This window comes from Bos javanicus, chromosome 9 (genome assembly GCF_032452875.1).
Source record: "Bos javanicus breed banteng chromosome 9, ARS-OSU_banteng_1.0, whole genome shotgun sequence".
Taxonomy (NCBI): Eukaryota; Metazoa; Chordata; class Mammalia; order Artiodactyla; family Bovidae; genus Bos; species Bos javanicus.
The window spans coordinates 74,831,237-74,857,809 of record NC_083876.1 but is presented as its reverse complement, the minus strand read 5'-3'; the positions used below and the strand labels follow the sequence as shown (position 1 = coordinate 74,857,809).

The following is a 26,573-nucleotide window of genomic DNA, read 5'->3' as shown; positions in this document are numbered from 1 at the left end:
AGAAGTAGACGTTTTTCTGGAGCTCTCTTGTTATTCGATGATCCAACAAATGTTGGCAATTTGATCTCTGGTTCCTCTGCCTTTTCTAAAACCAGCTTGAATATATGGAAGTTCATGGTTCACTTATTGTTGAAGCCTGGCTTGGAGAATTTTGAGCATTACTTTACTAGCGTGTGAGATGAGTGCAATTGTGCAGTAGTTTGAGCATTCTTTGGCATTGCCTTTCTTTGGGATTGGAATGAAAACTGACCTTTTCCAGTCCTGTGGCCACTGCTCAGTTTTCCAAATTTGCTGGCATATTGAGTGCAGCACTTTCACAGCATCATCTTTTAGGATTTGAAGTAGCACAACTGGAATTCCATCACCTCCACTAGCTTTGTTTGTAGTGAGGCTTCCTAAGACCCACTTGACTTCACATTCCAGGATGTCTGGCTCTAGGTGAGTGATCACACCATCGTTGACTATCTGGGTCGTGAAGATCTTTTTTGTATAGTTCTTCTGTGTATTCTTGCCACCTCTTCTTAGTATCTTCTGCTTCTGTTAGGTCTGTACCATTTCTGTCCTTTATTGTGCCCATCTTTGCATGAATTGTTCCTTTGGTATCTCGAATTTTCTTGAAGAGATGTCTAGTCTTTCCCATTCTATTGTTTTCCTCTATTTCTTTGCACTGATCAGTGAGGAAGGCTTTCTTATCTCTTCTTGCTATTCTTTGGAACTCTGCATTCAAATGGGTATATCTTTCCTTTTCTCCTTTGCCTTTCACTTCTCTTCTTTTCAGAGCTATTTGTAAGGCCGCCTCAGACAACCATTTTGCCTTTTTGTATTTCTTTTTCTTGGGGATGGTCTTGATCCCTGCCTCCTATACAATGTCAAGAACCTCTGCCCATAGTTCTTCAGGCACTCTATCAGATCTACTCCCTTGAATCTATGTGTCACTTCCACTGTGTAATCATAAGGGATTTGATTTAGGTCATACCTGAATGGTCTAGTGGTTTCCCCTATTTTCTTCAATTTATGTCTGAATTTCACTTCACTATAACACTATTTAACACTGTAATAGAGGTATCTGTCAAGGCAATCAGATAAATCAATTAGGGGCATCAGAACCTGAAGATGTAAAACTATATTTATACATGTTATGATCATGAACTTGGAAACCCCTAAAGAATCAATGATCCTTAGATGGTAGAGAAACAGGCACTCTCAAACACTATTGCTTGGAATGGAAACTGGAATATTCCTCATGGGTAGGAATATACAACGAATATATATATATATAACAAAACAGAAGATATATATTTATATCATTACCTTTTAATTTAGCAATCCCACTTCTGGGAATATATTCTGAAGCTAATTCTCTAGTGATGTGAACATATGCACATACAAGGTTATTATTCATTGTGGCACTGTTATTTATAAAATACTTGAAACAAGTTAAATATCCATATATAGGAGAATAACTGAATAAACTATAGTATATGTACATAAAGGAGTTATTATGCAGAATGAAAAAGATCTTTATGAATTGATACAAAGTGATTTCCAAACTACTTTCCTAGAATTCTAGAATAGCAAGTAAGTAAAAATTTCGTAAATAATAAAAAACAGGAGTTATAAATCTGGAAAAGGAGAAAAAGTAGAATGAACCCTGTGTGGTGTGGGATCAGAACTGGGGCTACGATTAGAGATACATATATACATATTCATACATAGATACACATGTATACACACATACATACAGTCATCCACAAACATACATACATTCATGTTGTTTTTTAACATAAATTTTAGCCGTAAGATTTATATAATTAGACCTAAGCAAATAAGATTTCACAACTTTTGAAATCTAAATTTAAAAAGGTACTAGCTAGTCAATCTATGGCATAGGAAGATATTACTTTAGGAAGAACAGTCAGGAAAAAAGACTTAAATAGAAAGATCAAGCAAATCTTGAAATAATAAAGAATTCATTCATCCATGTCACTAGATCATAAAAACAGGAAAATATAATATTAATCCCAGTAGAAAATATTCTCATGTTTCCAGCTCAGATTATTTTTATATTAGCAAAATAAACATATCCTTAATAAAAGTTATAAAGACACAAATGGTACTTGGTATTTTACAGTGAAACATATCAAAAACAACTGTACCTTACAGTAAAATCATAGGAACAAGAGGCCAGCACAGAAGCATGAAATGGTGAAAACTACAAAAGAAAACAAAAAAGTCCTTTTTGAGGTTAACTGTAATTATAACATGGTACTTCATAAGATCATTCCCATGAACATTATTACAATGTCTAGACAGGACTGTCAGAAGTACAGACACTACTGTATGTCAAATAGATAACTAATAAGGACCTACTATATAGCACAGAGAACTCTACTCAATACTCTGTAATGGTATATATGGGAAAAGAATCTAAAAAAAGAATGGATATATGTATATGTATAACTGATTCACTTTGCTGTACATGTGAAACTAACACAACATTGTAACTCAACTATACTCCAATAAAAAATTTTTAAGTATGCTTTTCCAAACCTTATTATGCTTTAATTTGAGGCAAAAATCCTTTAGTCTTTTAAGTATCCACCTACAGGAAAAATGGTTGTTTTTACATTCTTCAAAGAAAGTCATTTCTCAAGCTTTTAAAATCTTATTTAGAATTAAATATTTCCTAAATGTTGCTATTCTGGAAAAATTAAGCACAATTTCATATTGGCTATCCAAAATTAACTTCTACGAATCTAAAGGACATAAGTGTATGACGATTCACACATATAATTATATAATTTACCAATCTTGTAAATATATTTTATGACTGCTATTAGGTACAAGCATCAAACATTTAAATGTTAAAAGTTTTAAAATAATTTTTATGCTATTTGTATATCACATCTAATGAAAATGATATCAAGGTCAAAAATTACAAATTTTAAAGACAGGTAATATACAAGTATTAATATACATCTTTTAACTGGCTGCCCACTGTAATTTTATTTCCTCAGCGTTTTTCTTACCAGTAGTTTAAATGTTTATAGACACATATATACTTACATTTGAATTTCTTCACAGTTTGCAAAACACTTTCACTATTTCACCCTATTTCATTCTCAGAAGAATTATGAAGTATATATAGAAAACATTTTTTAACTACCAAAACTTGTGTGCCATTTAAAAAAAATCTAGGCACTGGGTCTCATATTTTGAGTTATAACCAGAAAAATTTTAAATATTAACTGCAATTTAGAATTTTAAAAATAGGAATAACATAACTATCTTAATTAAAAGATCAAAAAGGTACTTATCTGTAACGTAAAAAATCAAAAATTAAATTGGGAGATGTCCCTTAATAAGATGTTTTCCACAGTGACTTAGCAAAATTTACCTAAATAAAAGCTGGGAAGGACTTCCCTGGTGGTTCAGTGGTGAAGAATCCACTTGCCAACGCAGGAAACACATGTTTGATCCCTGGTCCAGGAGGCTACCCACATGCAACGAAGCCCATGCACCACAACTACTGAGCCGGCGCTCTAGAGCCCGCTGGTCCATAAGAAGAGAAGCCAGCACAGTGAGACGCCCCCGCCTGCCGTAACTAGAGAATGCCCCGTGGAGTAACAAGGACCCAACAAACCAAAAAAAAAAAAAAGCTGGAAAACTAACGTTAGTCACTTTATAACCTGACAAATTCAGAAGCAGAAGAAAAAAGTTATCTCTACTATTTACAAAGTGGAAATTTTTCTATACTCTATAACTTTTGTGAGCATTCATATATATAATCATGTTAGGGAAAAGAAAGAATTAACCACCTCTCTGTACAAGTTTCAACAAAATAAACTTTTCCACTGAATGAAAAATTATAAAGACTATAATACTAAAACTAAATTACAATAAAGTTTTAAAAGAAATAGTAGCATGGGGATGACAGAATGAGAAGAACATTTTTATTCACTCCTGAGTACCACCTGACTATATTGTTATAAGTCACTCAATAATCATTCCAGTGTTTTACCTAATTTCAGCTTTCAATGTTTACTACCATTCACTGGGTAACAAAACGCAAAAAAAAAAAAAAGAATCAATAACCCCATCCCTTAAACACCTTTTAAATGTACTTCATTGACAGTATCTATCTTTTTGTTCTGTGTAGAAAAAGAAAGGATAAAAACTTACTTTCACTCTCCTAATAGCATAGGTGTGACCGAGAAGTTCAAACACAGGTTGTTGTACATTCCTCAAGTCCCAGCCTCTCAAACTACAATCAACCGCCCCTGTCACCACCAAATTCTGAAAACAATAAAGCAAGGTTAAGTGCGACTCTTTACAATTATGCAGTGGCCAAGCTTTCCTACTGGAAATATTTCCTATTTTCTGGTACTTATTTAATCTGAATCCAGGAGTCATTCTTGAAAAGTTACATAACATTATAGAAAGGAGTTAAAATATACATCAAAAGCAAAACTTAGTATGACTTGAAAGAAAAGGAACTCAATATGCCTTAGGTATATAAAGGAACACAGTGCACAAGAGAAAAAGGCATAGTCTCAAACAACATTGTAGCTTCTCCCGTCTACTTTTAGGGATACTAATAAGAACACAAGTTATTAAAAAGTACACCTGACAAAAGAGCCCACCTGTCTCTTCAGCATCCTCTGAGGTTTCTACCAGGCGTTAAAAGGCAAGAGACTGCTAATTCACAAATATTTGAAAGGGCAAAGGTATAGATTAAATGTTGTTTTCCTAATCAATCATTGCTCCTAACTCTCATGGACCATGTCTTAATGTAATAGCTAACTCCATCTGAGAATTTATGCAAATAGTGGGTAGTCTCCTATCTAGAGCCCTAGGTGAACCCAGAGTTCACGGCTGAATAAGCCAAGAGCTGGGTCCACACTCAGCCCTACTTCACATGAACCAGGGCAGTAATCCATTGTCTGACATTTTGGACTTCAATATAAGCTCATTTTTAAAAAGCTTCAGAGATTGTTTTTAAAACATTTTTTAGAGTATTCTCAAGTGTATATCCGGAGAAGGCAATGGCAACCCACTCCAGTACTCTTGCCTGGAAAATCCCATGGACGGAGGACCTGGAAGGCTGCAGTCCATGGGGTCGCTAAGAGTCGGACACGACTGGGCGACTTCACTTTCACTTTTCACTTTCATGCATTTGGAGAAGGAAATGGCAACCCACTCCAGTGTTCTTGCCTGGAGAATCCTGGGGACGGGGGAGCCTGGTGGGAGGCCGTCTATGGGGTCACACAGAGTTGGACACGACTGAAGCAACTTAGCAGCAGCAGCAGCAAGTACATATCAGCATCTTTTTTAGAATTCCCGAAAGTATAACATATAGTCCACAATTTTATTTTCTTATTCAGAAAAATCATGGGTGAGATTTGAAATGTAGTCATCGGCACTGAAAATTTTATTAAAATCAAGTATTATTTTGAATATGTTCTACATCTTCTTTTAATTTATTTTATTTCTTTCTAATTTAAAAACTCAGCCAATACAATGTTCTCTTAATTTTCATTGACTAAAATTGGGGAAAAAAACAAAGTATATGTTATGCTTAACTGTCACAGTCAACAGACCACTTCAGGTAGATAATATATTTAAATGGCATATCAAAACATATTTAATCCATTTCTATTTCTACTTCATATGCCCGTATGGTTAGCTGAAAGTTGCAAAAGGTTGCAAATGGACACTGCTATCTTCCAGAAACATGAAGCTTGGTTAGGCTTTTAAGAGAAAATGAAATAGAAAATTCCTAAAACCAATGGACTGTCAAAGTAAAAATCAAGTTACAAATAGTTCAGCAGCCTCACTAGCAAAGTGCACAAGAAATGAAGGCAAAAGATGATACAAATTGGCAGGGTTAAGAGCAATAAAGTAAAAAAGTATATATATTATAAAGCAGTTCCCCAAACAAACAAGTAAGCCTGCACTATTGAACTTTTGAGAATTTCTGTTTCTTATTCAGCCTGTTTTATGTGCACTTAAATCCAATTAATGCTAATGCAGGTCACTCAAAATCATCAATTAGAAATGAAAGGGACTGAATCTAACTTAATGGCCCGTAAACACTATCCAAGTCCACATAAACAAAGATAAAATCTAGAACATTTCAACGTTAGGAAGGGCTCGGTAGCTAAGGATAGAACCAGATAGGGTACCTCATTGTATTTACACCAGTCACAGCTCAAAATTTCTGCCTGATGTGCTGGAACCACAATTCTGACTCCTGTTGTCTTCACGTCCCAAATTCTCAAAGTCTGATCGCCTGGTGAAAGAGGAAGACTTGATCACTCTTTATCACACCACTTGGATGCTTGGTACCCATGATGACAAGTCGGGGAAAACACACCACTTCCATTATCAGGACATTGCCATCTGTATGTCATATACACTAGATACATTGTTTTATACTGTAATACTATATAAGAACTACTAAAAGTGACAACTACAAAAAATAAGGCACCATATTAAGTTTTTAGATCTACTCAAAGCAGGAAAACCTGAATCTCACACTGACACAAGCAGAACAGTGACTAAGCACACACCCAATGCATTTTTCTTCAGGAAAGGAAAAGGCTCTGAAAATCCTCGTTTCTTGTAAGTGAAGTTAGCACCCTATACCAGTATATTCTACAGGAAGCAAAATGGTAACAGTTTTACTGTAAAATGTGTGCAAAGTCCAAGTCAGAATGGATAATTTCAAATCTTAGCTTTTACATTTATTACATTTTAAAGGGTCATCCAGAGGTACGGATTTCACCTTGAAAGAAACAAGCAGAGAAAATGTAAGGATTATATGCTGAATTACTACAAAAATAATTTATACCCCTTAGCTGCACAGAGTCAACCCTGATTAACTGTTTTAGATGCTGTTTGCCTTCAATTTTGTAAAATATGAGGAAACAACAAAATGACCAGATGAAAAATTCTGAATATATATATATCTCCATCAAAAGTAAATTACAAACAATAACTGATTCTCTGAGAAAGCCAGTTCAGGTTAGTGTAAAAAAAAAAAAAATGCTGTGATGGTCTTGATTCCATTTAGTAGTTGTGTGACCCTGCACAAGCTGTATAATATCTCTGAGACTAGTTCCTCAGAATGCCTGGACGGAGGATGGTACAAAAACATTTAGTGTAATAAAGTTTCTGTAAAGCGTTAGCATGGTCTCTAGCATATAGCAGATATGCTAATAAGTGGCAGCACAAGCTGGAATCAAGACTGCTGGGAGAAATATCAATAAGCTCAAATATGCAGATGACACCACCCTTATGGCAGAAAGTGAAGAGGAACTAAAAAGCCTCTTGATGAAGGTGAAAGAGGAGAGTGAAAAAGTTGGCTTAAAGCTCAACATTCAGAAAATGAAGATCATGGCATCCGGTCCCACCACTTCATGGGAAATAGATGGGGAAACAGTGGAAACAGTGTCAGACTTTATTTTTGGGGGCTCCAAAATCACTACAGATGGTGACTGCAGCCATGAAATTAAAAGACGCTTACTCCTTGGAAGGAAAGTTATGACCAACCTAGATAGCATATTGAAAAGCAGAGACATTACTTTGCCAACAAAGGTCCGTCTAGTCAAGGCTATGGTTTTTCCAGTGGTCATGTATGGATGTGAGAGTTGGACTGTGAAGAAAGCTGAGCGCCGAAGAACTGATGCTTTTGAACTGTGGTGTTGGCAAAGACTCTTGAGAGTCCCTTGGACTGCAAGGAGATCCAACCAGTCCATTCTAAAGGAGATCAGGCCTGGGTGTTCCTTGGAAGGAATGATGCTAAAGCTGAAACTCCAGTACTTTGGCCACCTCATGCGAAGAGTTGACTCATTGGAAAAGACTCTGATGCTGGGAGGGATTTGGGTCAGGAGGAGAAGGCGACGACAGAGGATGAGATGGCTGGATGGCATCACTGACTCGATAGACGTGAGTCTGAGGGAACTCCGGGAGTTGGTGATGGACAGGGAGGCCTGGCGTGCTGTGATTCATGGGGCCACTAAGAGTCGGACACAACTGAGCGACTGAACTGAACTGAAAAACATTAACTTTTAAACATTTCCTCTAGTTACCTACATATAATTTCCTATCATCCCAATTCTAAATTATTTGTCATTTAGCTAAGTCCAATAATTTCAGACCATTTTTTTCTGATTTGTCAGTTAAGAAAGATAAGAATTATACTGCTTGTGGTAATGAAATGTAGAGTTTAAGAATAGGGGCTTTGGAGCTTCAGAGCTTAGCTCTAGTCCAGCTCAATCATTTAGTAGTTGTTGATGTTCAGTCAAGTTACTTAATGTCTTGAATTGTCATTTTCCTTACCTACGATAAAATATCTGCCTCATACGGACCCACAGATACAGGGAACAAATCAGTGGACACCAGCTCAGTGAGAGAAGGACAGGAGGAAAATACAGGGGTAGGAGATTAAGAAGTACAAACTATCACGTATAAAATAAGATACAAACATATATTGTACAACAAAGGGAATATAGCTAATATTTTATAATAACTATAAATGGTGTATAACCTTTGTACTCTTTCTACCCCCTTCTGATGCCTATGTCAGAAGCTTTCTCTATCTCCTTTATACTTTAATAAAACTTTATTACACACACACACAAAAAAAATTGTGAATCACTATTTTGTATAACTGCAACTTAACATAACTTTGTAAACCAACTATACTTCGAAAGACACAAAAACATATCTGCCTTACAAAGCTGCCCCTGGCACAGCTAGACTGGCCAAAAGGAGATATTTGGGATTTCTCTGAACTATAATTGAAAAAATAATGCTAGTCTCCCTCACACAGGAGAATTTACAGGTTACAAAACTGAGGAATTGTTGGTGGCCATGTGTTTCACTTTATGGAGAAAGTTGACCTGCACAGTCAAGTCAGCCAGCAGACAAAAGTCCAGATTAGAGACAGAGAATGTGTCCTGAGGTTGTTTAAGCATCCCTTCCCCTTCTGGGGTTGCTTTTCAATAAATTCTACAAAGATCTACAGCTGCTCAAGTTCTACTGTTACCACCTGTAGGCAGAGGTGATTCCTTATCATCATGGCAGCAGTGAATGGAATTCACCTGAAGCCTCAGACTCTCAAACCCTGCTGCTGCTGCTGCTGCTGCTAAGTCGCTTCAATGGTGTCCGACTCTGTGCAACCCCACAGACAGCAGCCCACCAGGCTCCCCGTCCCTGGGATTCTCCAGGCAAGAACACTGGAGTGGGTTGCCATTTCCTTCTCCAATGCATGAAAGTGGAAAGTGAAAGTGAAGTCGCTTTGGTCGTGTCCGACTCTTAGTGACCCCATGGACTGCAGCCTACCAGGCTCCTCCATCCATGGGATTTTCCAGGCAAGAGTACTGGAGTGGGGTGCCATTTCCTTCTCCATCTCAAAGCCTAGCTCCAGAGAAAAAGATTAAATTCATCACAGGGCTTCCAGTTAAAACACAGGAAATGTTTAAATGATGTACACTAGATTTCATAAATTTATGTTACATCAAGTCTGATATAACATATAACACGGGTCATGGTGGAGAGTTCTGACAAAATGTGGTCCACTGGAGAAGGGAATGGCAAACCACTTCAGTATTCCTGCCTTGAGAACCCCATGAACAGTATGAAAAGGCAAAAAGATAGGACAGTGAAAGATGAACTCCCCAGGTCAGTAGGTGCCCAATATGCTGGATATCAGTGGAGAAATAACTCCAGAAAGAATGAAGAGACGCAGCCAAAGTAAAAACAACACCCAGTTGTGGATGTGACTGGTGATGCAAGCAAGGTCTGATGCTATAAACAGCAATACTGCATAGGAACCTGGAATGTTAGGTCCATGAATCAAGGCAAATTGGAAGTGATCAAACAGGAGATGGCAAGAGTGAACATTGACATTCTAGGAATCAGCAAACTAAAATGGACTGGAATGGGTGAATTTAACTCAGATAACCATTATATCTACTACTGTGGGCAAGGGAGTAGCCATCACAGTCAACAAAAGGGTCCGAAATGCAGTGCTTGGATGCAGTCTCAAAAACAACAGAATGATCTCTGTTCATTTCCAAGGCAAACCATTCAATATCCCAGTAATCCAAGTCTATGCCCCGTCCAGTAATGCTGAAGAAGCTGAACAGTTCTATGAAGACCTACAAGACTTTCTAGAATTAACACCCGAAACAGATGTCCTTTTCATTATAGGGGACTGGAATGCAAAAGTAGGAAGTCAAGAAACACCTGGGGTAACATGCAAATTTGGCCTTGGAGTACAGAATGAAGCAGAGTGAAGGCTAATAGAGTTCTGCCAAGAGAATGCACTAGTCATAGCAGACACCCTCTTCCAACAACACAAGAGAAGGCTCTACACATGGACATCACCAGATGGTCAACACCGAAATCAGATTGATTATATTCTTTGAAGTCAAAGATGGAGAGGCTCTATATAGTCAGCAAAAACAAAACCGGGAGCTGACTGTGGCTCAGATCATGAACTTATTGCCAAATTCAGACTTAAATTGAAGAAAGTAGGGAAAACCACTAGACCATTCAGGTATGACCTAAATCAAATCCCTAACGATTATACAGTGAAGTGAGAAATAGATTTAAGGGCCTAGATCTGATAGAGTGCCTAATGAACTATGGATAGAGGCTTGTGACATTGTACAGGAGATGGGAGCAAAACCACCTCCAAGAAAAAGAAATGCAAAAAAGCAAAATGGCTGTTTGAGGCCTTACAAACAGCTCTGAAAAGAAGTGAAAAGCAAAGGAGAAAAGGAAAGATATACCCATCTGAATGCAGAGTTCCAAAGAACAGTAAGGAGAGATAAGAAAGCCTTCCTCACTGATCAGTGCAAAGAAATAGAGGAAAACAATAGAATGGGAAAGACTAGAGATCTCTTCAAGAAAATCAGAGATACCAAAGGAACAATTCATGCAAAGATGGGCACAATAAAGGACAGAAATGGTATGGACCTAACAGAAGCAGAAGATAATTAAGAAGAGGTGGCAAGAATACACAGAAGAACTATACAAAAAAGATCTTCACAACCCAGATAATCACGATGGTGTGATCACTCACCTAGAGCCAGACATCCTGGAATGTGAAGTCAAAGTGGGTCTTAGGAAGCCTCACTGCAAACAAAGCTAGTGGAGGTGATGGAATTCCAGTTGTGCTACTTCAAATCCTAAAAGATGATGCTGTGAAAGTGCTGCACTCAATATGCCAGCAAATTTAGAAAACTTGGCAGTGGCCACAGGACTGGAAAAGGTCAGTTTTCATTCCAATTCCAAAGAAAGGCAATGAAAAAGAATCCTCAAACTACTGCACAATTGCACTCATCTCACACACTACTAAAGTAATGCTCAAAATTCTCCAAGCCAGGCTTCAGCAATAAGTGAACCATGAACTTCCATATATTCAAGCTGGTTTTAGAAAAGGCAGAGGAACCAGAGATCAAATTGCCAACAAATTGCTGGATCATCGAATAACAAGAGAGTTCCTGAAAAACATCTACTTCTGCTTTATTGACTATGCCAAAGCCTTTGACTGTGTGGATCACAATAAACCGTGGAAAATTTTTAGAGATGGGAATCCCAGATCACCTGACCTGCCTCTTGAGAAATCTGTATGCAGGTCAGCAAGCAACAGTTAGAACTGGACATGGAACAACAGACTGGTTCCAAATAGGAAAAGGAGTATGTCAAGGCTGTATATTGTCACTGTGGTTATTTACCTTATACGCAGAGTACATCATGAGAAACACTGGGCTGGATGAAGCACATGTTGGAATCAAGATTGCCTGGAGAAATATCATAACCTCAGATATGCAGATGACACCACCCTTATGGCAGAAAGTGAAGAAGAACCAAAGAGCGTCTTGATGAAAGTGAAAGAGTAGAGTGAAAAAGTTGGCTTAAAGCTCAACATTCAGAAAACTAAGATCATGGCATCGAGTCCCATCACTTCATGGGAAATAGATGGAGAAACAATGGAAACAGTGGCAGATTTATTTTTCTGGGCTCCAAAATCACTAAAGATGGTGACTGGAGCCATGAAATAAAAGGACGCTTACTCCTTGAAAGAAGTGTTATGACCAACCTAGACAGCATATTAAAAAGCAGAGACATTACTTTCCCAACAAAGGTCCATCTAGTCAAGGCTATGGTTTCTCCAGTAGTCATATATGGATGTGAGAGTTGGACTATAAAGAAAGCTGAGCACCGAAGAATTAATGTTTTTGAACCGTGGTGTTGGAGAAGACTCTTGAGAGTCCCCTGGACTGCAAGGAGATCCAATCAGTCCATCCTAAAGGAAATCAGTCCTGAATGTTCATTTGGAAGGACGGATGTTGCAGACACGACTGAGCAACTGAACTGAACTGAACCGATCAGGTCTGAAGGGCTCCCTTGGTGGCTCAGATGGTAAAGAATCCACCTGCAATGCAGAAGATGTAGGAGACATGGGTTCGATTCCTGCATCAGGAAGATCCCCTGGAGTAGGCCATGGCAACCCACTCCAGTATTCTTGCCTGGAAAATCCCATGGACAGAGGAGTCTGGCAGGCTACAGTCCATGGGGTCACAAAGAGTCGGACATGACTGAGCGACTTCACTTCACTTCAAAGCATTGTTTAAAGTTCAGTGAGCTCATGTTCATCCTAATAATTACATTCTATGGGTGTATGTGAATGCTTTACAATGTCGAAACATTACAATAAATGTGGACTAGGAGTTAAGAAGTAACTAGTAATTTTAGCAACAATATGGATGAATCTCACAAAACATAATGCTGAGCAAAAGAAACCAAGACAGCACAACATAAAAACAGGTAACATTAATCGATGCTATTAGGAGGCAGTTCAGAGGTCACCCTCGAATGGACAGGGGTGGGTAATGACTGGAAGAATGTAAAAGGGGCCTCTGAGAACATTCTGTTTCTTGACCTGGGTCCTGAGACCCCAGGTCTCCGGAGTCTCCCGCATGCGCAGGCAGACTCTTTACCACTAGTGCCACCTGGGAAGCCCCAGTACACAGGTGTGTTCATTGTGAAAATCCATCAGGCTATAATTAGGCTCTGTTCTGTGTGTGTATTATATACTTCAACAAAAGATTAAACAAATAACAACCACAATGGCTGGGTGGATGCCTCTATCAAATTTCTCTGACAATATTCTGGTTCTTCACCAGCATAGTCAGGCAAAGGTTTTTTTTTTTTTTTTTTTTAAAGACTATGGTTTAGGTTGTCCCCTCTGGCAGTTAACTTAAAGAGCACAAAAAGAGTGAGAAGTGCTCTGAAGGAGCTGAGAACTCCTCTTCTGCTGCACACATTCGGCACTTTCTCCTCCTCATTTCATTTGCCAGGTAGGGGAGAGACCTTCTGGCCAACTGGTACCATGACTCATTCAACTCTTTTAGCCACCAGGACATCTATATTTATATTGCTTTTTTAATTGTATTTTCCAGACAACTGGCCTTTCATTGTCAGCCAGACGTTTACCAGGGCCCTGGGGCAGTGCCACAGACCCACCTGAATTACCAGCTTCTCTTATCAGTTGCAGACTCACCACTGGCAACAAAACCAGTGAATTTAAGTGCATAATATGGTACAGGAAGTGCTGGCTACTACCATGTCTAATTCAAGTTGTGGCATTAAGAAGAAGCTGGGTAAAGAGAATGAGTGTAAACGGTGAATCTGAAACCAGGAAGTGAAATGAACAGCAAAAGATGCATATTGGGCCCAAATAATTTAATTTATTTGAAATGCCAGATGCCTATCAGATGACTTTCTTCTTTGAGTAGAATGATGTTTTTTTCAAACTGCTGGACTCCACACATTGAGGCATGGCTATGATTTATGCAATTATATGGAGTCGGTAATAGCAGTAATTTGGTTTTCTTGGTTCAAAAGAAAGTTTACTTCATATTAATCCTCCTCATGTAAAGAGCTCAAATATTCTTCCCTTCCATCTCATATAATTTGGAAATGTGAATTATGTAAGAATAAAACTTTAACGAACTAAACAAAACCAATGCCCTTAGAGAAGTCTGCTACGGAAGATCTGAATGTCAAAGTACTACTTCCTTTTGGTTTGTCTTAACTTAGCTAATGACAAATTTAGTATTACAACTTTGAAGGTGATCAAATTCTTGGAAAAACTTAAATATTATATTCTCATGCAAATGAAAGTGTTAGGTGTTCAGTCGTGTCCGACACCTTACAACCCCATGGACTGTAGCCCGCCAGGCTCTTCTGTCCATGGAATTCTTCAGGCAAGAATACTGGAGTGGGTAGCCATTCCTTTCTCCGGGGGATCGTCCCAACCCAGGGAATGAATTCAGATCTCCTGCACTGCAGGTGGATTCTTTGTCATCTGAGCCACCAGGGAAGCCCATGTTATTATATACTATCTTAAAATATAAACTGTTATAAGCAGTTGAATGATATAGTTAGCTATATGCGTGCCACAGGATTAGACATAAAACTATGTCTTGACTGCCAATTATATAAGCTGCTTATCATTTTTAATATTTGTGAAGACAAATATTTTACAACTTTGTGTTCCTCAACCATGAATTTTACAGCTGAGATGATTTTATGCAAATATTATAGTATGTTTCATAGCAAACTCTTGTCTATAAGCAAGAAAACAAAGAGAATTAATGGATAAAAGACTATAATATAACTCAAACTATAACTGACAAAACTCAGGAAAAAAACTAAGTTCTCAATCTTAGGAAACCACTTCTTTGAATTCAACACTGACACCATTCTGTAGAGTTTTTAAAAGACAAGTATATTTCTATTAAAAATAAACACAAAATTTCCATTGAATCAACAGAAATAAGCTACTCATTAGACATCTTAAACAGAGCAACATCGCAGACTAGTACAGTGTTTCCCAAATCAGGCTCATCACTAGACTCGGCTAGGGTGATTAAAACATACACCTCTCAGAGGCATCTGATTCAGTAGGACTAAGATGAAGGCTAGAATTCTGTTGTTTTTTAAGCTTCCTCTTCCTTGGTGGCTCAGGGGTAAAGAATCTACCTGCCAGTGCAGGAGACGTGGGTTTGATCCCTGGGTCAGGAAGACCCCCTGGAGAAGGAAATAGCAATCCACTCCAGTATTCTTGTCAGAAAAACCCCATGGACAGGGGAGTCTGGTGGGCTACAGTCCATGGAGTCGCAAAAAAGCCAAACTCGACTTGGCGATTAAACAACAGCAACAGACTGCGATGGTGGGCCAGGTTTCAGGATCACTGGATAGGTATATGTTATTATACAAGCAGACATTTCAGATTCTACCCAGAGCAAGTTACCTGAAACTCGGTTCCCAGAGTTTTAGTTCCCAGGTAAGCACTGACTCTCAATCCTTATAGCACATAATACATGCAAAGATCATTCAAATCTTCCTCCAACATGCCATATACTTTCCACATTCATCCCTTTACTTCCCACTTCTCATTTCCTCATCTACTTGTTCATAAGGTAGCAGCTGAAACACTATTTCCTTAGGGAAGTTGCTCTGACCAGCCAATTGTGACAAGCTCAAGCTCAAAGAACCCTTTGTTGTGTTCCCACGGATCCTGAACATACACGGTAATGACAGGAGGCGCCACTCAGAGAGCCCTTATGCTGTGCCAGGCACGGTTCTAAGCCTTCAAGTTTGTATTTGAATTAATCCACTTAATCCTCATCAAAACTCCTCAACACAGGTTATTATTATCACTCTTACTTTTAAAATGAGAAATGAAGAGACAGAGGTTAAGTAGCATGACTGAAGCCATGTAAGGGCAGTGAAAGGAGAATCTGATCACAGGAAGTCCAGCTCCAGAGTCCATGTCCCTAACCACTGTGCTGTGACCTCTTTCTCAAAGAACTTCACGCTCCTCATCATTGCTGTCCCTAGGTTTTTTTTCTTAGCAGCTCTCTTTCCCACTGGACTACATGCTCAGTGTATCTTCAGTGCCCAGACAACAGCAGACATTCACTAACGATCTGAATGATTCACCAACAATATCCCTTTCGACAATCAAAATTAACCTTAAATACGTTTTTAAAAATTTGATAATATGGTTATTTCCATAGCTTATATAATAGTAATCAAAAAACTGTAGTGTTTGCTTGTGTAAGGCACTCAGCTATGTTGAAGAAGACACATGCCCTATAGGAAATATAGGAAAACAATTCAAGCAAAGAAAATATGCAAAGAAGGGCACTGCAAGTACACAACTTGGGAAGCAAATTTTCTTGTCTCTCTTGAAATGGCAAAGGCACAGTGAGAGTTTTAGAGCTTCCCCCAACTTTTACTATGCCACAAACCCTCCTTTTTTATTAATTAGCTCAAAGATTAGAAAATTTTAAATTCTAATAAACGCTTTAGTATAATGTTTTTTGAAAAGAAAACTAGCTGTCTAACTGAAAAGCAAGAGAAGTATGTTCTAGAAAACAAAAAACTTTAATATTTTGGAATGGGCATAGAGTTTTTATGGAGGAATACAAGAAAATGTCATTAACAGCAGTTCTATAGGAGAGGGGGGATGAGCATGCACTTTTTATTTGGCATGTCTCTGTGTTGTCTGAATTTCTTTACTATGTATATGCTCAAATAGAAATTTTCAGGGATACCATTTCTGTTTTCTCTTCATAAATTTACTTTTTGATAGTTATACAAGAAACAAGAAATAAAGAGTGCTGATATTATCTTGTCAATCACGATAAACATTTATGATTAATTAACACATGTTATACATTACTGTAACTGTTACTCAGACTTAGCAACCTTATTCTGATCAACAAACCAAAGGTAAAGCCATCTAAGCCAAAGCAGCTCAGTAACTAATAAAAGGAGCTAGACTGGTTTCCAACTTGGAAAGATTCATAACTGGTTATGACCTACCTTAGACAGATCATGAATTAATCGTTAATTAAATCATATTTGTTCATTAATAGTTGTGGTTGTCAAATTTACATTATGAAAAGTCATGGTGTGACAGATATTATGATATTACTAAGAATTAATATTCCATTCTAAACCACATGAATATAACTCTGACTTCCAATGTACTGTTTCCCCACTGGGAATGACTCTACCTTCTAACCAGGGACAGAAAGGAAAATTGTTCTTGCTGTCTCAGGCCTCTTCTCCCCCTCACCCTCTGGGAGGACCTTGCCACTGAACTTGTTCATGTAAAGCCAGGACCACAGAAGTATGACAGGCTAGGCTGGTGGGAAAAAAGGTAAAAGAAAGAAAGCACAAGCGCTGTGAGGGCCGGGCGCACGCGCTGTGAGGGCAGGGCTGCAGGGTGTGAAAGGCACACAGCCAGGCGAGAGGTGCTCTGGAGCAGCCAGGGGCGAGTGAAGATGCGGACCAGTATTTCAATGACCATTTGGCAGGTGGCCCATGTTGTTTTAAATGGACTGCAGACAAGCTGTGTGATGTTTCTCTACAAATTATGTATGTTATATTGTTCAGATTATACATGATTTATGAATCAGCCTAAAAGAACCAAATTTGTAAACCCTCATGCAAACAGTACAAAGTCTAATTTTTAAATGTCTGTAAAAGGACTTCTCTCCATTAAAAAATATAGAGATATATAAATGTATGTATCTCCTTAATCTTAGAATTGAAGACATACATTAAAAGCAAACAGGAAAAATGATCATACTAAATACAGTCTTGCTATGGCTTAGTGGCAATGAATTAAAGAGAATATTCCTAAAAGAGGGGTAAATATCAAGCAAAGGAGGTTAACTATGTGCGAGACATTTTGTATTTCCTTATTTCATCCTGTGAACAACTCCACAAGTCAGACATTCTTAGCCCCATTTTACTGATGAGAAAAGTCATCACATCACCCTGAGGTCCCACAATCGACCACTGAAGAGAGTTTCCAAATTCAATCAAGTTCGATGTCAGAGTCCTCACTTTGTTCCTTACCTCTCATCTCACCAAAAAAGTACATGTTAAGGGAAAAGGTTAGAAGCAGGTTGGCTAATTCTTGTCTAGAGACTAAGAAAGAATGAAATAGTCTCAAGAGTTCAAGTAGGAATGCTTACTTCTCCAAACCTAAGGTACACAGCGCCACCTTCTGGGGAAAGTGAGGTCACCATTCATCACAAACAAGGTTTTTGGTAAATGTATTATTTACCTGAGGATGAAGCAAAGCAGCCAGGAATGTGGGGAGACCAGATGGTGCTATAAATGACACTTTCATGGCCTCTAAAAGTGCACAGAGACTTTCCAACAGTTGGATCCCACTACAAATAAAGGAACAGATTAATTACTTAACAGAAGTAAATTAAAATGTATGCATTATATATACTATATATGATACATCATATATATATATTAATATGCATATACACATACAATATACACAAATGTCTCAAGGATTTATGTAAAGTGTATTTTTATATAAAGAAATATAGTATTTAAGAGGCCAAAATAATCAATGCTGAGCTAATTATTTATAGCTCAAAGATTAGAAAATTTTAAATTCTAATAAACGCTTTAGTATAATGTTTTTTGAAAAGAAAATTAGCTAACTGACAAGCAAGAGAAGTATGTTCTAGAAAATAAAAAACTCGAGTGGACACTCTGAGGAAGGGACTATCTGGTTTTATATACAGTAATGCTGACGTACCAGTTTGACAGTTTGATCCCATGAGCCAGACACCACAAGCTGTTCACCTCTGGTTTGGCTCCAATCAACACTGTACACCTAAAACATTTAAAAGTGTCATTTATAAAGCGAAAGAGCTGGGGCGGGGGAGACACATGTATACCTATGGCCGATTCGTGCTGATGTGTGGCAGAAACCGTCACAGTGCTGTAATTATCCTCCAATTAAAATAAATAAATTTTAAAAAGGAAAGAGCATCAAGTTCAACATTACATCTTATCTGTTTATAACAGAATAGTCACTCAGAACAACTAATTCACTTGGTTAAAACATCAAAGCTCTACAAATCTCCACATGGTGTCAGAGAAAGGTCATCACGTCCATGCCCCTAGACTTACCCCTAACAGATAAGACTCGACTCTACAGAGTTGAGAATCCTACAGAGTATTTCTAAGACCTTTTCCACTAAAACAAATTATACATATGCTTAAACCTCCCAATAAATCACTGTCGGCAGCACCCTGAAGAAACATCAGAGAAGATTAGGAAGTTAGTCATCTAAAAACACTTGCCAGGCCAAAGTTTATCAGAAAGTATTAAAATTCAATTAATATCCCTGTTTTAGTCTTTCTTGATAAAAGCATAGAGGAACGAGGTTTTCCTTTCAGATCTCTTGGTAAACAGCTTCAGTTATCTAATGCTGCTCTCAGTAAACCACTTCAAGTGAATTATTTGAAAACGTATGGAAACAGTTTTAATCCTGTTATCAGATACAAGAGGTCATATACAGATCACTACTGGAAGCTAAGTTCAACTAAATTATGTGCATAATTAAACTTCACAAAAGCAGTCCTGCCCCAGACCCAATAATATGCCATTAAGTGTGAACAGCCAGCAGGTTTATCTTGAATCTAAAAACTCTACCATATTTATGTAGGAAGTATGACTGTCTGGGGTTTGTGGCAGCTAAAGTATGGGTTCCCTGTTCTCTGCTGCCTAATGCTATGCCTAGCCATATTGGAACCTGAGTTTAAAACCAAAAAAATTAGTAACACTGATTCTGCCTTTACTTAAAACTTTGATATTTTGCTCATTGTAGATTTACATTAAATTTGATTTCAAAAATACTGCATTAAGAGATTGTTCAGGGCTTCCCAGGTGGCGCTAGTGGTAAAGAACACACCTGCCCATCCAGGAAATGAGTCTGACACACGACTGAAGCGACTTAGCATGAACACAAGAGATTATTTATCTTGACTACTGAGCTTTTTGTGTACAGTCACTCAGTCCTGTCGGACTCTTTGCAACCCTATGGACTGTAGCCTGCCAGGTTCCTCTGTCCATGGCATTTTCCAGGCAAAAATACTGGAGTGGGTTGCCATTTCCTCCTCTAGGGGATCTTTCTGACCAGGGATCAAACCCATGTCTGTTGTGTCTCCCGCATTGGCAGGTGAGTTCTTTAGCACTAATGCCACCTGGGAAGTTTTTTGGGGTGGCTCAGACAGTAAAGTGTCTGCCTACAATGCAGGAGACCTAGGTTCAACCCCTGGGTCGGGAAGATCTCCTGGAGAAGGAAATGGCAACCCAATCCAGTATTTTTGCCTGGAAAATCCCATGGACGGAGGAGCCTGGTAGGCTACATTCCATGGGGTTGCAAAGAGTTGGACACGACTGAGCAACTTCACTTTCACTTTACTTAAATTATATACCCAAGGTAAGCACTTCACCACTCTAGTTCTGGCCCAGCTGCAGCCTGTATTCTTAAAAAAGAGAGAAGAGCAGTTAGAACACTAAAGAAATCACAACCCAGCAACAGAGTAGCTCATAAAGTACACAGTGGGGTCAGCAAAATCCAAAGAGGTGCTGCAGTCATCTGTCAGTTACGGATGGAAAAAGACAAGCTTGGAGGCAACCAGAGAAGATCTTGAGACCGAAAGAGTCTGTGCTCATTGCAATATAATGATTTAAAAAACCAAATTTATCTCTACAACCTGCATCATTGCTAAGTAATTATAAAGAGCTACTGCTAACATCATTAGCTCAGACTCCTCTGCCCCTACACATTTCCAACGTGACACAGGACTTGAAACCTTATGACTTCTCATTTTTAAAACTTTAAGAGCCTCCATGGGCTCAGAGAAAACCCAGCCCCAAAGATAACAAAAGACAGGAGGTATGAAAACTATGCTGCTGCCAGTGCTGCTGCCAGCTCTGCTTTGTGACACAGGACAAAGTGACAAACATCAAGGTCTAGGACAACAAGACCGAGCATAGAACACACGTGGTGAGGTTTAAAATGGGCTAAAAAAGAAGGAGACAAAGGTGACTCAATCAATAAATACTTTTTGTTTGCTTTACTGTGTTTAAAATACTAGGACATGGAAACGTAACAGTGTAAGCCAGGATACTATGTTTAAAACACAAAAACTGTAGACCATGAATACAAAAGCTGATGGGATGGAAAATTCAGCTTGATGCCCAGAAGAGAAGAATCTTAGCGAGGCCCTGAAGGCTGGCTAAAATGTCAATAGCAGAAGGCAGAGGTGAAAACAGTGACCAGGAACTCCCTCAAAGACATAAATGGGGACATAAAGCTCCCTAGGGATGGGAACTAGTGAACGCTGCAAGATAAGACCAAGGTTTTGTGCCTGGGGACTGTCAGCGATGGTGGCATTCACACCACTGGAAGACTGGAGGAAGAGTGATAATGTGTAATTTTAGACATGGTGAGTTTGAGGTGACAGCCTGATAGTCAAGTGGAAATGTCTAGGAAGGACAGAGTTTGGGCATTAACCTCAAGTCCTGAAAAAAAATGTACAGCAAGAGAGATGTTTGGGAGACAGCCAAAAAAGAATGACTGGATTCCATTATCCCAACCTCAAGTCAAATCTATTCAATAAATGTTTACTATGAACAAGGGACAAAGAGTATAGTGTTAGGCAAGACAGATAAAGTACCAGCCTTCGTGGATCTTATACTTTAGCAAGGGAAGATGCGCTATAAGTATATAATTTCAGGTTGTGATTAAAAAAAACTATTCAGAAAAATAATGCAGAGTAAGAAGACTAGAAAATAATAACAAGGGTCGGGAGGGGGACAGGTCACTGCTCAGTAAAGTCCTAAGTGAAGATGTCTCTGAACAGAGACCTGAGTGCAGTAAGACAGAACCCTGCAGATTTGAGAGGAAAGGTTTCCAAAGCAAAGAGCAAGCCTGAAGAAGGAAACAAGCTTATCACACCTTAAGACCAGCAAGGTCAAACGGTTCAGAGCAACAAGACTCCAAAGGGCCATGAGTTTGTATGTAATTTCTCTGAAGAGGCTACAACCATCAACCATAAGCGACCACCTACATTACAGGATGCTTCTGACTACTCCCTCCCCCATTCTTGTTCACCTCCAATCCATTACCCATTTGCTGTTGGTCAGTTGGGAAGTGGGATTTGACTCTGTGACCCCATGGGCTGCAGCATGCCAGGCTTCTCTTACCTCCACTATTTCCCAGTGTTTGCTCAAATCCATGTCCATTGAGTTGGTGATGCTATCTAATCGTCTCATACTCTGCTGCTCACTACATGGCTCCTACAGCTTACCATCTTCACTCAACAACAGATTCACTCATGCTGTTGCTTTTCAGCCAAAGGTCAAAATCATGCAAAACTATGCATGAATTAGGAGTGCATGTATATGCATAAAACTAAAAGGAAAAATAAAGAAGATATAAATAGAAAATTCAGGATAATGGTTGCTCTTGGGAAAAGAGGAGGATGAAGGACTGACTCAGAAAAAAAAGAAGCTACAGGAAGGACAGAAGCAGTAACCAGGGGCTCCAATGGTGCAGGTAATGTTTTATTTCTTAACCTAAATGATGAATATGTAAGTGCTCACTATATATTTTTACAACTCACATATATTTTATATGTACGAAATGTATCATAGGAAAATTTTTAAATCTGCAGTATTCTTCCACTGATCTTATCATAACAGCCAAAATGCTAACTGCTCCAGGCACACAGACTCAGCCCTTCCCTTGCAAGCAAGCACTTTCTTTTGCCTTGAACCCTGTCCTCTGACATCTCCACCTGAATAGTTCATTCCAACTGTCTCCCCAGACTCAAGGATGTCCTCCCGGTCCCTTCCCCCAGGCCAGAGCCTCCCCTCTCATAGCATTCTGTACATTCACAGCATGTATTACATTCCAAATTAGATAACCCAGCAGCTTAAGCCTCTCTTTCCTAGAGAGGGAAAGGACCTTGCCTGACGTGTTCATCTTCCCTGTTAGGCCTCATACAGTTCCTTGCAGACAGAGAGTTAATCAAAGTTTCTGGACTGAATGAGGAACAGAGAAACAATCTGGATGGAAAGCGTATCTCACATCAGTCTATGGTTCTATCTTTTCCCCAGTCCCAATTCCCGGCTCCATTCCCATTCAAAGAGCGGACATGGCAAATGATTAAGTTAAATATAAAAGGAAGAGTGATATGCAGCTATACTTTAAAAACAGGGTCCTCTGAAGGCCTATTTTATGAGATTACTCTTGGTAGTGGTGAAGAAAATTAATTGGGAAATTGCAAAAAGGAAAAAAAAAAAAACACTGAACAATACTGTGTGGGGCTTTATGAAATCTGAATCTCATCAAAACCACAGTTTGAGGAGGACAAATTCTATTACTGAATCCAATTCCCATAGTGCTCAGTTATAATCTACTGCACAGTATTGCCCTTTTTCAAGTTGGCCTATTTAATTAAAAATCATCAAATAAAAACTGTATCCAGAATGTTCATACTTATCTGTATCAATACAAAGGAAAGGGACACTGAATTTTAAATTACTGAGCGATTAGAAAGGGCTGCATTTTTTAAATATTAAACAAATTAAAAAGTATTTTCCATTATAGATATTTTAAAATGCACATAAGAGTAGAGAAAACAGCATAACAAATCCTCAGGTATCCAACACACACCTTCCTTAATTATCAACATTTTACCCATCCTATTTCATCTGTTCTGTTACCAACTGAATGACTGTTGGAGTATTTTAACATCAGACTATTTCATTCACAAATACTTCAGAAGTAAGAATGTTTTCACCTTTTACATGAGCACAAGGCCATTTTCACACCTTAGATTAACAACAGCTCCTTAACATCATCTAATACTTAGTCCATATTCCTATTTCCCTAACTGCATCAAAAACATCTTTTCTGGTTGGTTTACCAGGTGGCGCAGTTGGTAAAAAAAAAAAAAAAAAAACCCGCCTCCAGTGCAGGAGATGCAATAGATGTGGGTTCGATCCCTGGGTCAGGAAGATCCCCTGGAGGAGGAAACTGCAACCCACTCCAGTATTCTTGCCTAGAAAATTCCATGGAAGGAGGAGCCTGGTGGGTTACAGTCCATGGGGCTGCAAAAAGTCAGTCACAATGGAGCATGCACACTCGAATCTGAACGAGAATCCAAAGTTCATATTTTATACTCAGCTGTTATGTCTCTTAAATCTTTTCTAATCTAAGAAAATTCCCTCCCCACCTTCGTTTTCCTGCCGCCTTACCCCACCAATGACATTTATTTGTTGAAGAAACAAAATTATTGGTCCTACGGAATGTTCTACATTCTGAATTTGACTTGTTTCCTCATGGTAGTGTTCAACTTTTTCCTCTACCCTTCTTATTTTATTTAAATTGGAATTTAGATCTAGAGGCTTGATTCCATTCAGTTCAGTCTTTTTTTTAGCTTCCTATTGTATTAGGAAGATTCTATTACAAGAAATTTTGCACACCAACTATTTGATTACACCACAATGAAATTCATATAGGAAAAGCAGGATAAATGCCTTGATTCTTTATTTATCAATTCATGATCAAAGACTTTAAATGGATCAAATATCTCTTAATTAAAGTTTTTCAGCAAACTGATATGCCTCACTATTTGACAATGAAGACAAACTTTAACTATTTTTAAAAACTGTAATAAGCACACTGAGAATCAGATGTCGAAGTATTAAACTGAATCTGTCATCTTTAAAGTCACTTTTAACTCACTCTCAACGGCACTATGCTATAAGCCATGAGGTCAGAAACAAAAGTCTCAATTCACTCTTTTTTCTCCTTCTTGCTGAATCTTTTAAAATATTCTCATTCTTCCATTCCAATTATATATTCAACAGCAGGCTAAGCTAAAGGCATTCTATGGGGCTCAAAAGACATAATGGCCTCTACAGTTAAACAATACAGAGAAAAAGCAATTCCTGCTTTGATGCTAAGTTTAGAAGCCATGCAAAGGGAAAATGTCCATGCTTTTCTTTCTTTTCATGTCACCTTCATTCCTTTAGGCCTAAAATACATCTAGGTCTTGGATGTCTCCTTTTTGCTTCAGTGACTATTCATCTGACTATCAGAAAACTAATGGCTAAACTTAATTTATTCAACACTGTTTGCTGAATATTCAACGAATATTTAGTAGCTCCTCAAAACTGTTTGGTTTTAAATCAGTCCTTTTAAGTGTTTCTGCATACTTGGTGTAAGAGACAAACTTTAAATAAATGCTGTATTTCTCTCTAATGAAAAATGCCAGATACTTGGTATTTTAATACTGAGCTTTTAGGCCGATCACCAGAAATTCTCTTAATCTCATGGAGGACGACTTTTCTGAGGGCCTGACAGTCCTCCACTCATTATCCTGCTTGGTGTGGATTGACTTTTACTAACCATCATGAGAAAGACAAGAAGTAATATTGCAGCATGCACTGATGGGTACCTTCCCAACCACCAATCTCCCTTTCTCCTTGCTCAATGAATCACAGCTCTGTCCTTTAGGGAAAGCTCTGTCCCTTCCTCGCTCATACCATGGGTGAACTTACTCAGGTGATAGCACACGAGTGGTGGCTTGTTTACCTCACAAGTGACAGAGTTGAGACTGGGCATATAGTGAGATGATACTAGGCTGGTGCAAAAGTAATTGAGCTTTTTGCACTGTCGAAATGTGCCATTTGACACTGAAATTGATTCTTAAGTAAATGTGGTTATGTTATACATCATTTAAATGCACATTTCTCACTTTATGTTTTTTTGCTAATGACTTGTTACTTGCTGTTCATATGTATTTTAGACCATGGAAATGATGTTAGACAAAAAGCAAAGTCAAGCAATTTTCTTATTCAAGTTCAAAATGGGTCACAAAGCAGCGGAGACAACTTGCAATATCAACAATGCATTTGGCCCAGGAACTGCTAACAAACAGACAGTGCAGTGGTAGTTCAGGAAGTTTTGCAAAGGAGACAAGAGCTTTGAAGATGAGGAACATAGTGGCCAGCCATCAGAAGTTGACGACCACCAATTGAGAGCCATCACTGAAGCTGATCCTCTTACAACTACACAAGAAGCTGCCAAAGAACTCAATGTCGACCATGGTCGTTCAGCATTTGAAGCAAATTGGAAAGGTGCAAAAACTCAGTAAGTGGGTGCCTCATGAGCTGACCACGAATCAAAAGAAACTGTCTTTTGAAGTATCACCTTCTCTTATTCTATGCAACAACAATAAACCATTTCTTGATCGGATTGTGATGTGTGACAAAAAGTGGATTCTATATGACAACGAGCCTTGACCAGCTCAGTGGTTGGACTGAGAAGCTCCAAAGCGCTTCCCAAAGCCAAACTTGCTGCTTGGTGGTCTGCTGTTGGTCTGATGCACTACAGATTTCTGAATTCCATTACATCTGAGAAGTATGCTCAGCAAATGGGTGAGACCTGCCAAAAACTGCAACACCTGCCTCTGGTGTTGGTCAACAGCAAGAGCCCAATTCTTCTCTATGACAACGCCCAACCGCACACCACACAACCAATGCTTCAAAAGTTGAACAAATTGGACTACGAAGTCTCACCTCACCCACCATATTCACCAGACCTCTGACTAACCGACTACCACTTTTTCAAGCATCC

General features: G+C 38.6%; 1 protein-coding gene across 2 annotated transcripts in view; it reads right to left on the bottom strand.

The window, feature by feature from the left end:
• Positions 1-26,573, bottom strand: part of PEX7 (peroxisomal biogenesis factor 7) — a 78,525-nt gene that overhangs the window by 45,523 nt on the left and 6,429 nt on the right. Inside the window, exons 4-8 of one of the 2 annotated variants that reach the window (XM_061428096.1) lie at positions 18,665-18,742; positions 18,170-18,278; positions 6,186-6,292; positions 4,183-4,296; positions 2,157-2,212 (exon numbers count right to left, since the gene is read on the bottom strand). In XM_061428096.1, the coding sequence (XP_061284080.1) occupies positions 2,157-2,212; positions 4,183-4,296; positions 6,186-6,292; positions 18,170-18,278; positions 18,665-18,742 (464 nt within the window). The remainder of the gene's footprint in view (positions 1-2,156; positions 2,213-4,182; positions 4,297-6,185; positions 6,293-18,169; positions 18,279-18,664; positions 18,743-26,573) is intronic. The other variant, XM_061428097.1, reaches the window with a different exon arrangement.